This window comes from Trachymyrmex septentrionalis, unplaced genomic scaffold (genome assembly GCF_001594115.1).
Source record: "Trachymyrmex septentrionalis isolate Tsep2-gDNA-1 unplaced genomic scaffold, Tsep1.0 scaffold11, whole genome shotgun sequence".
NCBI lineage: Eukaryota > Metazoa > Arthropoda > Insecta > Hymenoptera > Formicidae > Trachymyrmex > Trachymyrmex septentrionalis.
In genome coordinates this window covers 140,062-157,528 of record NW_017304228.1, presented here as the reverse complement: position 1 = coordinate 157,528, position 17,467 = coordinate 140,062, and the positions used below count along the sequence as shown (strand labels likewise).

The 17,467-nt window shown below is 33.8% G+C and overlaps 1 protein-coding gene across 1 annotated transcript in view; it reads left to right on the top strand.

Moving 5' to 3' along the window:
* The window catches only part of LOC108749020 (cationic amino acid transporter 2), a 99,681-nt gene that overhangs the window by 58,579 nt on the left and 23,635 nt on the right, over nucleotides 1-17,467 (top strand). The window contains exons 3-4 of the mRNA XM_018487513.1: nucleotides 3,817-3,970; nucleotides 11,664-11,894. Of these exons, the coding sequence (XP_018343015.1) occupies nucleotides 3,817-3,970; nucleotides 11,664-11,894 (385 nt within the window). The remainder of the gene's footprint in view (nucleotides 1-3,816; nucleotides 3,971-11,663; nucleotides 11,895-17,467) is intronic.

The following is a 17,467-nucleotide window of genomic DNA, read 5'->3' as shown; positions in this document are numbered from 1 at the left end:
TTTTTATCAGCCAACGACTTATGCCTGTTCTATAATAGGGTTGCAAAACTGTAAGCCGTTAAAAATTAAGAGCGGGAACACAGAATCTTGCAACCAAAGTTTGGATAAAAGGAGGAACTGCCGAATGTTCCCATTCTTTGTACTAAATGAATCTTTAACGAATAGTCGATACGTCATTGATTTTTTGCTGACTCGACCTGATGACTTACGTTTACTATGGTAATAAGCGAACTGTTTTCGCATCAATGAAGAATCCAAAGCATAGCTTTGCAAAATATACAGTGAATTTAAATGGCATTATAGTGAATCAATGATTGTGAATAAATATCAAAAGATAAAGTTTATAATTTCCATCCTCTATTGCCCCGAGTTCTATTCTCACTATGTAAATCGCCAGATTGTGCACAATACGCAGCATACGATTTAATTCAATTTTATTAGTTTGATTTTTTATTTATTTAAATCACGTAATTTTACTCTTCTCATAGAACATGAAAATTTGAAAAGGAATAATAACAAGTTAAATTAAACAAATATCGAAACAAAGAAAAAAAATTTATTTTTTTAAAAATGAATGCTAGATTTAAAAATTTATTTTGAGAGAGAGAGAGAGAGAGAGAGAGAAAGAGAAAGAGAGAGAGAGAAAGAGAGAGCAAAATAATTAATCTATGATTTAAAAAGTCTAAAAAGGAAATATATTACTTTAAAAATATATTAAAAATATATTAAATATATTTATGTACATATAATTAATAATCTTCATTAATTTACATTGATAATCTTAATTGCGATCTGATACATTGCATGTGATTTCTGTTACTTATTATATGTATAGTAATGAAAGCGTAGGTTTATTGTCAAATTACAATTCAAATAACGGCATTTCAATCCAGCAAAATTATTAAAATTATTTTATGCAATGCCAAAACAAAGTCTACCTAGAAGTTTTAAATATACATTATTAACACTTCATTAATCGTGCATTAACATTTTACACTGCCAATTTTGATTTTGGCATTGAGCTTATAACAGATATTATTTTAATACTTTACCTTAATTTTTTATAATCTTAATATGTAACTTACATTTGTTTCTTTAATATCTTAAATACTTATAATTAATACAATCATTTTAATGGGACTTTTGAAAATTTTACGCGTCACTCATATTAGCATCATGAATAATCAGATATTTTCGGATCGAGACTTTGTTAAGCAGGAGGGAAGATGTTTGTGTGTGTGTGTGTGTGTGTGTAAATATAAAAAAAATAAATATAATAATAGCAATTTATTTTTCAAAATAATGTCATTATTTATACTTATCATTTGTTTAAATTATTTGTTTAAGGAAGATGAATCCTTAAGAAATGTATAAAATTCATGTTAATTAAAACCATCAAAATTAATTAATTTTTATTGATTTCGCATTTAAAATATAAACTCAAAGTTTTTCCGCTGCCCACACTTCGTTTGTTATACAAAAACTCATTTAATTACTGTATTACTTTCTCTGAAAGCGGTAATATATTTCTATATGATTTTACAATTTGGAAAAATTTATAAAATATTTTTCGTGGTGGTATTTTGCTCGCAATGTAATTGGGACATTTGACGTGTTTGTTGGAACAAGCATTCCAAAACCGAGACTGTCCTTCCAAATCGAGACATCATGTCGGTCACATTAGTCATCATGGATGACATGGCAGTCAAAATGTTAAAATCCATTTGACGGTAAAGAATATTTCAATGTGATTTTCTGTTATAAAGCATTAAAAATTTAAGTTTGTTATTATTTGTTTTTATCAAATATTTTGTTGAGCAAAATAAGTCGGTTGATTTGCAGTTCTTGGCACTCGTTTTGCTGCGTACGCAAAATCGCTATTCTACTTATGCAATCGCAACTTGAGTAAGCGGATAGGCATCGTTATCGTGGCATTATTCTCCGAGATTCTCCGATGCAACAAATACGAGAAGCTTTATAAAATCCGCGTGACTAGTTAACTCCAATTCGCAGACATATTAAGGCGACGGTTAATTATAAAATGGATATATACAATTTATACATTCGATTACACACAAAATAGATAAATCCGATCTATCTATTTTACTTATCATTCGACTTATTTGACTTGAACACTCGAGATATTTCTGAATTATAAACACTGAGAAAAAAATTGTTTGTTTGATTAAATTAATTTAATTTATTTGGAGAATATATGTATTTAAATTAAATATATTATATTTGACTCAAATACATTCTCCGATGAAAGAAATAAAGACAAACTAAATTAATTTAGTCAAATGAACAATTTTTTTTTGTCAGTATAAAAGAGTACCTACCATTTAAAGTCGGACAAGATTCGCACTATAAAGTAATGTTAAGTAACTATGCGTGCCCACCGGGAATAACTCTTTGCGATTACTTTATTTTTATCCGTGCCAAGCATTTTAGAAACTCCAATAGCCGATGTGAGAAAGAATCTCCCCCGGAGACTTTGCGTTTATTAATAACTATCGGAGGCGAGTTGCAAAAATGGCACTGACATTCTAGAAAGAAGTCGACTAGAAGCCTCAATTGTATCTACTCTAACTTGAAAGATGCATACGGCTGCAGAACACCGTAGAAAGATCCCTGTCATATCCTTTTGTGAAATGGCAGTAACACGAGATCACATTTCTCGCTCTTTTCTGTCCCTGATCGCTGCATCATTTACTGTATCGTTACGTATTTAAACTGGTGTTACGATTTACGATTGAAGATAATGGTTGTGCGATGTCAAACATCTTTCCACAATTCACCGATTTTTAAAGAAGGACGTGACCTGGACAAAATAAAATATAGGAATTTGCCAGGTACATAAAATAAAAAACGATGTTCCAAACAATTTAGGTCAATTATTTTGATTGTAAAGAAAAACAATTTCGATGTAATACCAAAATAAATCACTCTCCGGAATTATTTTTTATTTAGGTTAATTGTTTCGGATAAAATAACGAATAATATATTTCCATCTCTAGTCTGTGGAAATAGATTAACGTGTTGCAAAGTGCAATTTAATACTAACGTAATTGAAATAAATATTTGTTTCAAAAAGGGTTTCTTAAAGGGATTCTTTTAGCGTACAGAGAGAGAGAGATGAGATAATAATCTATTTACAAAAAACATAAGGAAATGGTTTCCTCCGATTTGGATGAGTTTTAAATTTGTAGTCTAAATGAAAATAAGGAGCACGTAACAAAAACTACATGTCTTTTATTTATTTAGACTACAACATATTAAATTAAAAAAAAATAGACGGTAGGCTCGTTAATTTGCAAAAATACTATATAAAAATGATCAAAATCGAGCAATTGAGTGTTAAATTTTAATACACTAACTTTTAATATTAAAAATTTTAATATTTAAAATCATACACAGATATCTTCACGACTTTTATGTCATATTATTGAATTGATAGTCTAGTTTTAACATGACTTTTTCAAATATATTATTTCTTTAATATGTAAAAACTTGCATTATTATTATTTTTTTCTTATTATTAATTTATGAATTGATAGAGACTCTGTGTTAAGTCGAAACGTTTTCACTTTTGTATATGATTTTAAGTATTAAAAGTTAATGCATTAATTTAACACTCAAAACATAAAACATAAAAGCTCATCAAAAAGTCATTAAAAGTCGTGTAAATGGTAGATAAATTCTTCCCGTTATTGAAATATTAGTCGTACGGTTTAATTTTATTAAAAAATTTTGTCTGCCGTATTATTATTTAAACATACAGCTTTTCTACATTTTCGAAATGATTACTATTTGTAGAAGTGCCTGACGACTCTGGACCTGACGTCTTTAGGAGTTGGCTCCTGCGTCGGGACAGGGATGTACCTTGTCGCAGGAATGGTGGCGCGCAGCGTTGCCGGACCTGGTGTCGTCTTCTCATTCATTATCGCAGCCATTGCTTCCATTTTTTCCGGTAAGTATCATATTTTTCTGAAAAGGGATAAGAAAAAGAAGAACTGCTTTCCTCTCGCCAGAATCATTAGGCGAGATAGTACGATAACACGAAAGCAAGAGCGCCGAGTGCGGATCGATTTTAATGCTGTAGCATCTTTGCTATAGATATTCGAAAAATGCCATGCATTCGCGTTCATTTCGAACGACTTACACAGAAAGAATCGTTTTGCTGAAATGTCTCAACATTTAGCTAGATACAGATCTGAAAATAATTTTTGTTGGATCAAAGTATAATCTTGTTTAATCAAAATAATTATGTAGAACGCTTGAACATTGATGGTATTTGCTGCGTTCAGCAGAAAAAATTAATCAGTTAGCGCTTGGTGATTTTCGAGGTTCTTTAATATGATTGGTTTTCCTTTTAGTTCTTTGCTGGCTCTAAGTGTAGGAATCAATCATATTAAAGGATCACGTACTAAGCTCTAGCTGATTAGTTTTCTCTGTTGAACGCAGCCAATGTTGCAAACAGTTTTAATGTTATAGTTTTAATGTATAGTTTTAATGTTATAGTAATCAGTTTAAACGACTTACATAATTATTTTAATGATCAAAACCAAATTATTTTTAGATATCTAGCCAAATTTTTAGATATTTCAGCAAACCGTTCTTTTCTTGAATTTATATCATCTAATACCAGTAGATGGACTTATTGGTCAAGATCGATTGCATTGCCTAAACACACCCAGCGTTGCGAATTTAATCGTTCGACATTATTTAAGATTAGGTCGGCGACTCTTTCACATCAAAGTTGCTCCTTGCGATCGTAGTCGCGGGTCGCGCCTTCCTCATGCGATCCCACCGTGATTCCATCGCGTTATTACGCGGTACTTGCATACGTATATATGTACATGTATCCGTACGAGGCGCCGACTTTGCATGGTCCACGCGAGCGGAATACGAAAGTAGGGATTTATTTTTGCTGCGATTCACAATCCCGTCGAAGAAACACGAGAGAAGGGATAAGAACGAGGGTGGAAGTAGCCTTTAACCGTTGGCGCTAGGATTTCCGACTATTTTTAAGGACGATCAATTTAACGATGGACAAGCACGTGTATGTCGACCGTATTATGTGGGTGTGATGTCAATGCTTCGACGAAGACGGTCGCGAACGAATAATACTCCTAACTAGACACGATGATGTATGAGTCGTATGACAGTTGCGAATAAGTAAATGTTTGATCGGAAGATCACTATTCGAGTACGTACGTCCGAATATTTATCTAATTCTCATGTATGCACGGAAAGAATGGTTTTGCTGAACTGTCTAAAGCTAGGTACAAGTCTGAAAATTATATTGTTTTAGATCATCAAAATAATTATATAAGAGGTTTAAACTAGTTGTTAGAATGTTAAAACTTTTTGCAACATGTTTAAACGTTCTACTAACTATTTTAACAAAATTATTTTCAGACATCTGTATCTAGCTGAGTTTTTAGATATACTTCAGCAAAACCGTTCTTTCCATGTATATATCTTTGCCTTCTTCACTCACAATCAGTTTTGACTAGGACAGTAATTTGAGTAGGATTGTAATTAAATGACATATGAGCGCACACACCTGCAAATTATAATGATAATTGAAATCTTACTTACCTTCGAGCAGTCAAACTGTCTGAAAGATGCATAAATGAAACGTTTGCATGTACTAAATTATTGCTACATACAGCTCATGCGATCAAGCGACGAAAGAGCTACTCGCGAAGTAAATTCCTTTATAAAATATGCATCACATATCTTGCATGATTGCTGTTGCACAACGAGGCGATGGTTCTCTTTGGAAGATTTCCTTGCTGGAAAGCTCAGACAATTTCGGCAGCGCGATAAATCAGGCATTTTTCTCGCTCGCAGTAGACTCGAAGGAATTTGTAGTCCACGGTGTCCGCAGATAAGAAGCTTATTCTACAAAAATATGGATTTCGGTGACGGGATATATGATACGGAAAATTTTTCCACGGTCGATGTATGTAGACGTATTATGTACGAATTTGTCAACTCCACAATGTCACGAGCGGATTCAAATTACGCATAAAAGCGTAATTCTGCAGAATCTTGTGCAAATCTTTAATGTTTGATATTACTGAAGAGACCTCACGAAAATCGAATTGAAGTAACAAAAATCACATATTTCGTAAACGAATAACTTGAGTAGGGAAGAGTATATAGAAAGGATAGTTTTTACTGAAATATCTAAAAGTTCAGCTACATATAGATTTTTATAGATTGAAATAATTATGCAGGACGCTCAAACTGGTTGGTAGAATGTCAAAACTTTTTGCAGCATTGCTTGTCATGCTTAAAATTGCTATGTAATTTAGATAGTCCAACAAAATGACTTCCTGTGATCTCTCTCTGTAGATATCTAACTGAATTTATAGATAATTCAAAATCGTTTTTTTCATGTAGGGAACATGAGATAAATATGAACGATATTATTGGAGTAATGGTAATCTTTTATTTCACATACCAAGCGATAGTCATACATTCTCACAACACATGTAACCATAGAACGCTATTTAAAATAAGTTTTATTGCATATTTTTGATGTTTTTTTATTTAAAGGAGAGTGAAGCAACTGCGAATATTAAGAGAAAAATTAATCAAAGCCGATAATTATTTATCAATTACAGAAGACTTTATTTAAAGGTTATTTGGCTTCAAACTGTAATAATTAACATTGATATATTTATAATTCATATTATTAATATATTATAATTTTAAACAGAAAGACGAAATTCGTTTGACATTGCTCCTGTGTTGCGGCTGATAATTCCAAAAGAAAAATGTTTTGTATTTTAAATCAATTAATAAAAATAGTTCATATTGATAATATATAAATTAATTATTGTATTTTAAAGCCAAATAACTGGAATATCTCCTTTGAATAAAGATTTTTACAATTGTTAATTAATCGTCAATTTTATTTAACTTTTCTTTTAGATATTTGTAGTTTCCGCAGTGGATGATTTAATTCTTTGCCAGCCAAATTTTAGACCTGATTTTAAAATCGATATTTCGATTGTAAATTCTGGTAGATCAATTTTAATCTGTAAAAAATAAATAAAATGCAATCCGACTTCTATGATAATAAAAATTTATAGTCAAAGTTTTCAAATGTGAAAAAATTTTTCAGATTTGTATGTACTGTCAAATCAATATGAAAATCTGCACTAAAACTTAATGTGACTTGGGTTGCTAAAAGATGCAAAATTTCACACGACCAACGGAAAGTTAGAAATTATTTACAATTACAATTACAATTACAATTGCAGTTACACATACAGTTACAGTATATTTATATACGAAAATTATTTTTTCTTTTACAACAGGATATTTTAATACATAAAATCTTCCTTTTATTCTTGCGTAGGAACTCTTGTAGAAATCGGACACCAGCGGGACAATTAGAAACCATGTCCGGAGTTGACGCGCTGTTACGCGAATAGTTTACTTTAACTATATACAAGAGATACTTTACATTTACTTTGCAGGTACTGTTACAGGCGCAAGTGCTGCATTGCGACGTGTTAGTTTACCATTACAAGTACTTTAACGTTCGACACCGAGCTCCGTTCATCGTATCGATAACATCTCGCTGGTTCGACTGTCCCAAATATCGATATCGTGCGACTCGTGCGAAGCAACCGCGGAAAATATCCGTCAAACGAAATTTACGATTCATCGTGCGATACGAAGCTCTAAACGTACCGTCGCGCGTCGTAGTCGTAAACTGTCCCGTGCGTGTTGCAGCTTGCAGGCGCAATGTTTGCCCGGCTGCGAAATTTCGAATATGGTTTCTACTGATACGGAGGCGATGAATGGACCGAACGTGTCTCAATCAGTCTTGTTTTGCTCGCGCCTGTTTCGCCAATCCCTTTATCGTCTGTAATTTCGCTGCGGTTTGCGTCCTCGTGATGCGATCAGTTACACTATTCGTCGCTTTGTTGAATCGCGTCAGTATTGCGTTTGTATGAAGAGAGAGAGAAAGATACCACTCTGATACTTATAGATAGAATTTCTTTTAACTTTGCAGAAAGACCGATTAATTCAAATTTATCTTAATCGATGCCATTACCTTATAAAAAGATAAAAAAGATATAGATATATACAGATATACAGATAAATTACTTGATTTCTGTAAGTTAAGAGTAGGGAAGTTTAATTACATTATAAATGTTCGTATTTCTAATTGACATAATGAATATGCATGCAAGTAAATAGTTTTTTATCACTATCATTGTTCTACCGTAATCTCTTATAACCATGGAAAGATATGAATTATCAGATATATCCCTTACAAAAATCTAATATTGGCCAATTTAATATTAGAAGACAGTAATTAATTATTTACTTTAAATATTAAAAGTACTGTTGTTTAGTATTTCTAATGTTCCAAATAAGTAATTAATTAATTTTTCAATAATAAATCAAAATATTAAATTTATACTGAAAAAGAATGATATTGTATCAACAGCATATTATTAATGTTAATTGAAAATAATCTTGTTGATTTAACAATAACATTAATGAAACAAATAAAATTGCATTAAATAAAGAGCATATTTGTGTTTCATTAATAGTGTTATTGCGCGCGTGCGTGTGTGTGTGTGTGTGTGTGTGTGTGTGTGTGTGTGTGTGTGTGTGTGTGTGTGTATGAGATTCAACAATATTATTTTTAATTAAAATAGTACTATTGATATGACATTTTTTAAAAGTAAAATTAAGATGTTAAATGGAAAGCACATGCGAGAAAGAAATGCGTTACATCTCAATCGTTATCTCGTTTGATCACGCCGCGTTTTCGGTAATTATCGATTTAATGGAGTAATACTGTAATTAGTGCGGATATTCAGAGATCGATGCAACGCGTAAATTAATGGTAGGATTAAAGCTAGGACGCGGTGAGTCGCGGCGTGTTGTTTAATTAATTCGTTGCGTTGCTAATAGGAGAATGTTGCTATAAAAATGCTCTGTCGGCGAACACATAACATATATAGTATAGCAATCATTGTTGACCGTACCGTAATCTCGGAATTATTGGATACCAAAGGCAACGCGTTGTGACTGCATCCTATCACGAGAAAAATTGGCTCAATCAGAAGCGGAGTACTCAAATTAAAAGCAGTCTGACGTGATCTCGTACAGTTTCCAATTTTCTGCGTCAAACTTTCTTTCACAACAAACTTAGCTCTTAAATGCTATGAAAATAGTACATTGTATGCATACCCAACTCAATTTGATTGCTTATAACTTTTATAAAAAAGAACATATTGTAAAAAAATTGTTTTCAATTAAAACACCAGACATTCAGAGATATAATATCAAGTGAATTCATGTATTTTTATTAATTTTTATAGAACACCGTGCCATATTTTGGAACACTAAAACACTAGGAAATAATAAATTATAACAAATCTTACTTAACGAAAAATTGGAAGATTTTAAAAATGGATCTCTGTTTCTCTAAAGATTAGTAAAAAAAAGTATAAATTATTAGTAAAAAAGTTATAAACAATTGGCAAAGTATTGGGAAAAAAGCATTGGGAAAAAGTTGAGTGTTGAAAGGTGTTTAATAGTTATTAATCATATTTGTCCTTCTATAGATATATCTTTTGTTATGTTTTCGTTCAACTACTATAATAGACATTCAAAAAGATAGGATTTCTCTTTCGATGTATGTCGTACATACACGTGATAGGCTTTACACTTCTGGTCGTTCGATAACCGCGAAAGTAGAGCCAAAACTTTTGCTTCCGCGAAGTTTCGTGCCGTCTTTTCTTTTCTTAGACTTGGCGGCACATTTTGTAATACCACGCGACATAAATGTCGAGTTTACCATCAATGGAGATTCTTTAACATTGTCGCTGGCTGACTTCGTCGATATATAAATAGAAGTGATAGCGAGGGCGGTTGATGTCAAAGGTAACTTTGTCGTTCCACGTGGACGCGAAATCAGGACGTGAGGCAGTAATTCTACAGAACAAATTCTGTTTTGCGTAACACTATATTAAACACACACATGAATGAAAAAGGCCATATTCGGTGAAGACGGTTCTCCGTGCTTAATAATAAGTATCTTTTATTTAGCGGCACAAATCGACAAAATGTCATTCTATCTTATTTTGCGTTCCATAACAAAAACAGAACGATACTTGTATTGACTTGTGCATTAAACGGAAGGCACCCAGTACTTTTTGTAAATTTATACAATTTCCAGTTTAAGTCAACTATGCGTCAATTATTTATTTAGAACACAGTTTTAATCCGAAGCTATACATTTTTTCAATTTTATAAATTACACGCCGATTCGGCGTGTTGATTAAATTGGCAAGTAATTTAATATTATTACTGCAAATAAGCGTCTTAGAAAGCTGTTAATAATTTGACGCAAATAAGCATCCCAAAAGCTGTAAATAATTTATTGCGAAAAATATTACATATGGGGGGTTCAAATCCTCCAGCCGGGATTTGAACCGAGATCTCCTGTATTTCTGTGCAGGCGTCTTCCTAATTCAACCGCCGGGGCTATTAATATCGTTGAACTGGACACACAACATCCGTCTCTGACGATTCTGAAAAGACGTAAGCGGATTATAGCGTTTATGTTAGCGCAGGTTGAGCACAGGGGATCTGTCTTACGATGTAATTCACGTTGAAAAGTTGAACCGGTTTAATCAGTCGATTACGAAAGCACGATGATAGTCGGTAGCGAAGGTAATATTCTGTCACGCCACAATGTGCAAGTGCATAATTCGTTTTAGGTAGCAACAGGAAAAAACAAATAAATCCAGAGCAACAAAATTATCATGTAGCCACTGTGAAAATTCGTGAAATCTTTAATTGAAAAAAATTCGACGAACTAAATCGACGCGCAGTTTACAAAACTGTATTTAAAAAAAAATGTATTTGTAAATTCTATGAATATTATTAAACAAGATCCATTTTAATCAAAAATAGAATTCTTTCTTTTATTTGATTTATTCTTAATTTCCACTTATAATTGTTTATTTAACCTTGAAAAATGACTTTCTCTAATTATTAGTTATTGCGACAATCTCCACATAAATGATCGAATTGATAAGACATTCATCTCGGAAAGTCAGGAGTTTTTGGATTCAAACTCTGGCTAAGGTAATATTTTTCGCAAAAAAGTTTTTGAAGTATTTTAAGATGTTCGTTAGCGTCATTAATTTAATTGACGATTAATATAATTTATTTTAAGATGTTATTTCCAACTTTAGTTCATGATTGCGTTTTAAATGAATCGGCGTGTAATTTACAGAAATTGAAAAAATGTATTTGTAAAAATCTACATATATAAATATTATTAAGATTCGCTTCGACGGTCTGGAAAAATAAGATTGTTTTTTTCTCTTACTTCATAAATCCGTCAAACATTCGTTTATATTTTTTATCTTTCTCTAGCTTATCGCCAAACTGTATTCGTCCGTGCGCGAATGATGTGCGTTGCTCATATTCGCGAAATTCGCCAGCAAAATTTTCGCGTATTTTCCGATCTTGCAATTTTATTCATTCGACGTGTTTAACGCGTAGATTTAGTGATGTAGGTGCCATTTTTGAATAATTTCCTCTTTCCTTCCACGTACTCGTCCTTCGTGACTGAATATCTTTTCTTCTTCCGTGTGTGATTACAGGGGCGTGTTACGCCGAGTTTGGAGTACGAGTGCCTCATACGACCGGCAGCGCTTATATGTACAGTTACGTGACAGTAGGCGAATTAATAGCATTCATTATTGGATGGAACATGGTGCTGGAGTACCTTATAGGTACGAGTGCGTGTGCGTGCGCCCTTAGCGCCTGCCTGGATGCGTTGGCGAACGGTGCTATTTCCGGGGCGATAGCCAACAGCGTTGGCACCATACTCGGTGAGTATTGACTTCGGACATTGCTCACACATGCAAACGATTAATTACTCCAAAACAAACAAATTAAAATGGCAGATTTTACTGGGAGAAGAAATTAGATTTTCGAACGCAGTAAATTAACGTAGGCTATAACCCCCCAACGAGCAGAATGTCTAAAATCGACGCATAAGACAACTTTAAGATATCTTTCAGAATTCTTTATGAAATATCTTATGCGTCGATTTTAGACATTCTACTCATTGAATATCATTATTTTTAATATTTTACGAAATATTTCACATATTTTGTTATATATTTATAATATTATATTTGGAATATATATATCCATGAAACGTCCCGGTTGAGTAATCTATATTTTCAATATGTACAATCTACGTTAAATTAAACATAACATTCGGATATATAATTTTTGAAACGTCTTATATGAGTTCACCTTGGTCTTATTCTTCGCGCGTCAGTGAGCCTTAAAGTTTCCCTTCCAGTCGCTCGTAAAATCGTGAAACGGCGAGTCATAGTCGCCAGCGTCGTCGTTGGGAGCGACGTTGTAGAAATTTACGAGCAGACTTCTGTTCCTTCTTGCCGAGAGTTTAGCGACGTGACTCCTTTGTCCCTGGTTCGATCACGAAACGCTCTCTATGCGTTTTTTCGCGATAAAGTGACGACAAGAGAGATCGATGATTTGACAGATGCATCGCGTGCCAACTACATATGTTGCTTATGTTCGCAGAATTCGGCAACAAAATTTTTACGTATTTACTGATCAGTAAAATTGTCGGAAAAAAGACAAAGAAGAGAAAAAGGAATAGAAATAAAAAGATATATAAAATAAAATAATTTCTTCACATCATAATAGAAATAAAAAAATACATAAAGTAGCGTAATCTTTTCGGATAAAGAGATTATTCTTTAATTTCTGAGTTACTTAAGTTTTTACTCGACGAAAGCCACATGTAGATCCCTAAGTAATTAAAATCGACTTTTATGTCTCTTAACTTCTTCGCGGATAAAGCGAGTGAATAATGGGGTTTCCCCATTAATCTCACCGATTTCATGTTAGATAATTAGCGACGATAAGCTCGAACGAAAAACTACTCGGCAAACAAAATATATACCTCGTACGTTTCTGGTGACATTGCTGGGATTGTTAATTCAAAAAAAATCGTCACGCTCAACCGAGTCCAATCCAATTTTCTAAAACGAATTAATTTACTGAACAAGCTTTTCGTCGACGTGTAAAAAGGGTAGAACGCATGACGGCAACCTGTATGCCACGTTTTTCCTTGTTGACCAACGTTTTTATACGAAGCGTTCGAGTCGACCTTAATTTTAGCGACAGATTTTTTTTTACTAAATTTGGAATTCTTTTTACAAATAATTTAGACGAAAGCAGCGAGTCTTTCTCGTAAATTTTTAATACTAAATTTATTAATAATTGAATTACGAAAATAAAATTTTGGATATCCCAGCGAATAATAACGTTATTTAATTGTATTATATTTGAACATATGTTGCAATTTGATTAGAGAAGAATCTATTAATAAGATTAAGGTTGAGGGTTCCGAGACGTGCTGCGAAAGGGAAGGACTCCGGGATTCGTCCATTAATTTATGACACGCGTAGCCACAGGCGAAACGGATCGATCGTGCATATGAGCGCAAATTGTAGACCAGCTAATTCACGTCATATGCCCGTTTTATGAATATTCAGCGATGCTTGGTAGCGACATTAAGCCAATATTCTCTAAAGTGAACGTCGATGTTTGAGGAAAATATAACGGAAAAATGTCGCGAATTTTATAATTAGTTATGATGCTGCTAGCAAATAAACGTATTATTGTGCTACAAAAACAATAGAATGTATAATTAGAAAATTCATCTAACGACAAAATAAACATTTTTACATACAAAATCATAATTAGCATAATATTCTTTTGTTTTGTAAGGAAAGGGGAAAACGGTATTTACGTCATTACTTCGTGACATACATATACCACATGGCCGTTCCAATAAATATCACATCACATCCAATAAATATTACATGTTATGAGTTTGGCGTTTGCCAACATTTTTTCGAGAACCTTCCGATCAATCATAAATGTAATAAGATTAACGTTTCTGTAAGACTAATAATGTTGCAGAAGACTTCTCTTCCGACCATTCCCAGAGGCTATAGAGTTCTCTGCGCTCCAATTCCCCGGAATTTCTTGACGTCTGAATCTTTTTGTGCGGCATTGTTAGAGAGTAGTCCGACGTTACTCTCGTCCAAAGCGAGTGATTCAAGAGCGACGTGAGTGATTTCTCATGTTACGACGTTTTCTGCTTGAATCAACCTCTTTCCGTCAGTCAATTTTCGGAGTAATTCACGGGGGATATCTTTCTCATGCTTTCGTTCCCGAGAATTTTTGTATTCTTGAGACAAAACCTCGTATCTTTTTCCATCGATTTTATCATTGTCGTAAATCGATATCCATTATTTTTCTTACACGATAAGCCGTGACGGTTGCGTGGACTGTAAATTTTATCGCGTGCTGCTCGTATTCAGTTCGATCGAAGCAACTTGTTAACCCGTGTAATTAAAAACATAATATTCCTCACTGGAGCTCAATTATATATATAATATAATATAAATTTAGTATTATTGAGTCTAATTAATCGCCCGCACAATAGATCCATCAAAATAAAACAAATGTTTCCGTCAATTTCCGTTTCTCACGATTAATATCGACTAAACATTAGATATCATTGATTTTCATTATGTTCGTGATCGGTATTAATAGAATACTATAACGTCGAACGTAATATTGCCCACGTTATGATGCTTGTATGCAACACGTTGCGTCTATGAATGGTAAACTGAAACTTTCGTGAGCTTTCGTAATAAAAGTAACGTTAAACAAAAAAGTTTAGTATATTAAATTACAGACACTCACGGCGATTATATTATTACCATTAATTAATCGTCCATCCAGCGTTTCTAAGAAAAAGAAGAATTTAATTAAATATGACTCTCGCGATATATTGCACTTTTTCTTTTCCTTGACGACATGCAATCAAAGGAGCTCCATGTAAGAATGAACTTTTACGGTATTAACGCACGTAACGTTATGAAAATGCCGCGCGTCCCATAAATTTTGTTCGTATTTCAGAAACTCATAAGAATAAGGCGAGCGAATTTCATCGTCTTTTTAATACACGCGACATGCGAAAAATGTTAACTCTGACACCGTTTGTAAATTCCGTCGGTGCTTTCACGTCCCAAGGGAGAAAATACTCTTTCAGAATTTGATATGCTAGATGTATGGAAGTACAGTTGAATATACCCGATTAAGTTACGTATCTAAACACGCATGTCTTTCCTCTCAAAATGCAAAGAAAAAAAGTTATCGCAAATTTGCGAAAATATCTGTTTAGTTTGAAAAGTAATATTACCTTTGGATAAAAATTGCAAACATTCAAATTGCTTGGGAAGCTCGATAAACCATCTATAAAGTGGATTTATGTCCGCAGTATCAGTATTGAAAATTAATATTGTTACGAAGAATGTATTTATTGAAGGTACTTTGAAGGATATTAGGAAAAGATGATTATATAATGACCAACATTTTACTTGTCTAATGTTCCGGAAGCTGAAATTATTAATGGTTCGGTGTACAAAGGGGTTAGCTCCCTTTATCAAACTTCTTTACACAGGCGTGTCGCGGCAGCGAGGAAAGTTTCACTTGCGCCAGTGGAGGAACAGCGGATGCGCCACGACGGCGGCAAGTGGCCGCAAAACCAGTCAACCTTAATTAACTTTTTCTCGCTCATTGTGCAGACATTTACAGATGAGTTTGCAGCTTGGCCAGCTGTTACGCTTGCAACGCTCATGAGAGCTTGTAATTGTTCACGCGCGAGCCAAATTGCGTCGCGATATTTGATGTCGAGAGTCGGTCAAATTAATTTTGAAAATATTTTTTTGGAACGATGAAAATTCAGTGAAATATTCGATGAAACCAATACGGGCGAAAAAACGATGTAATTCGCGACTCGATTGAAATAAAACAACGAATTCGCGCATCACTCCAGAATTGGCCGTTTTTATCACCCAAATAATCATAAAAATTCGAAAGAAAGAAGTATCGTGTGGATATTGAGGGTTCTTCCTGTACATATTATATAATCTTCTATAAATCTTTTCTCTAGATATCTTCAGAAGTTTTTCTCCGGCCCTTTGTATTAATACGATAAGGTTTAATTTCGCAAGTTTTTTCGACCTTTTCTCTCCTTTATCAGAAACAACTCTCATATCAAGTTTCGGAAACGTGAGGATTCGAACATATATCTCTCAAAGTTCATCCAAATCCGCTAATTCTCATGATTTCATCAATCCCGTGAAATCCTAATCCGCTGATAATCCCCTCGGATGTTTACCAAACACGTGTAATTCGTTAGTTCGCACGTTCCATGCGTAACTTACGCAGATATCTCGGCTTCACGCGTTTTGCGGTTGGTATGCACATTGCACGTAGAGGGAAATCTGGGTAGTAAAGGACAGATCTGGAGAAACGTCGAGTGAACGGGAGGAGGGAGAGGGTTAAAACGATGGAGTTGTGGTGGAGGAGAGTCTGAGGGGTTGGAAAGCTGGGCGGCGTGTGGAGGAGAGAGGACAAAAGCATGAGAGGGTGCGAGAGGAACGCTTGCGCGGATGAGACTAGGTCTGGCACCTGTGGACCTCATCGATCCGAACCGGTTTGCGAACCACACGCTTCGACGCTTTTTAACCTGTCCACCTGGACGCCGCACGCCGTAGCCAACTCTTTCTGTTCCCTCCGTGTCATTTTTGTAGTCTATCTGCCATCGAGCTTTTCGAGGAGAGAGTTTAATCCTTGAGATCGTTCCTTAATCCGAGCGTTCATCTTATTTGCTAGATTAGCATTTCGATCTTTTTAATTCTGCAGCGCTTCTCGATGCATATATCAGCGATTTCCATCTCAAATTTAACGCGACGGTGTAACTGAATTAATGAATCTTAAATAAATACCTACTGAATTTTAAGCAAAGAATAACGTTTTTAAGAGTTAGAGTATTATTGTAATGTACAGCGTATATTTTTGCGGAAAGAAATGGGAAATTTACAGTCGACACACATGTTCTTTTTAAAATAGGGGAAACCGAGGTTCGGCATAAGAGGCATGTTGTGTTCCGTTTATGTATTTATGGCGAGAGAAGTAACGGAAAAAAATCACCACAAAACGTATCTCTTTCATAACATAGACTCTTTCCTCTAAGTTTTATTCAAACTAAATAAATATTTATCAAACTAAATAAAAAAGAGACAAATCTGATTTAAGAAAAGGCAAGTAAATTTTTTATGAACGTTTAAAAATTTCATATTAATGTTCTTCAGCTTGAGAGAGTAAATCTACATACATATATCTTGCTCATTTTCGATTTTTTTATCTCTACAATTTTCTACTTATTATCGATGTAAAAATCCCTTTTCAATTTCTGCGCCTCTCATCACGTTATTTATTGCATTTTGATCTCTCATTTTAATGTTGTTATATTTAAAACACTTCAAATGTCATCTGTACT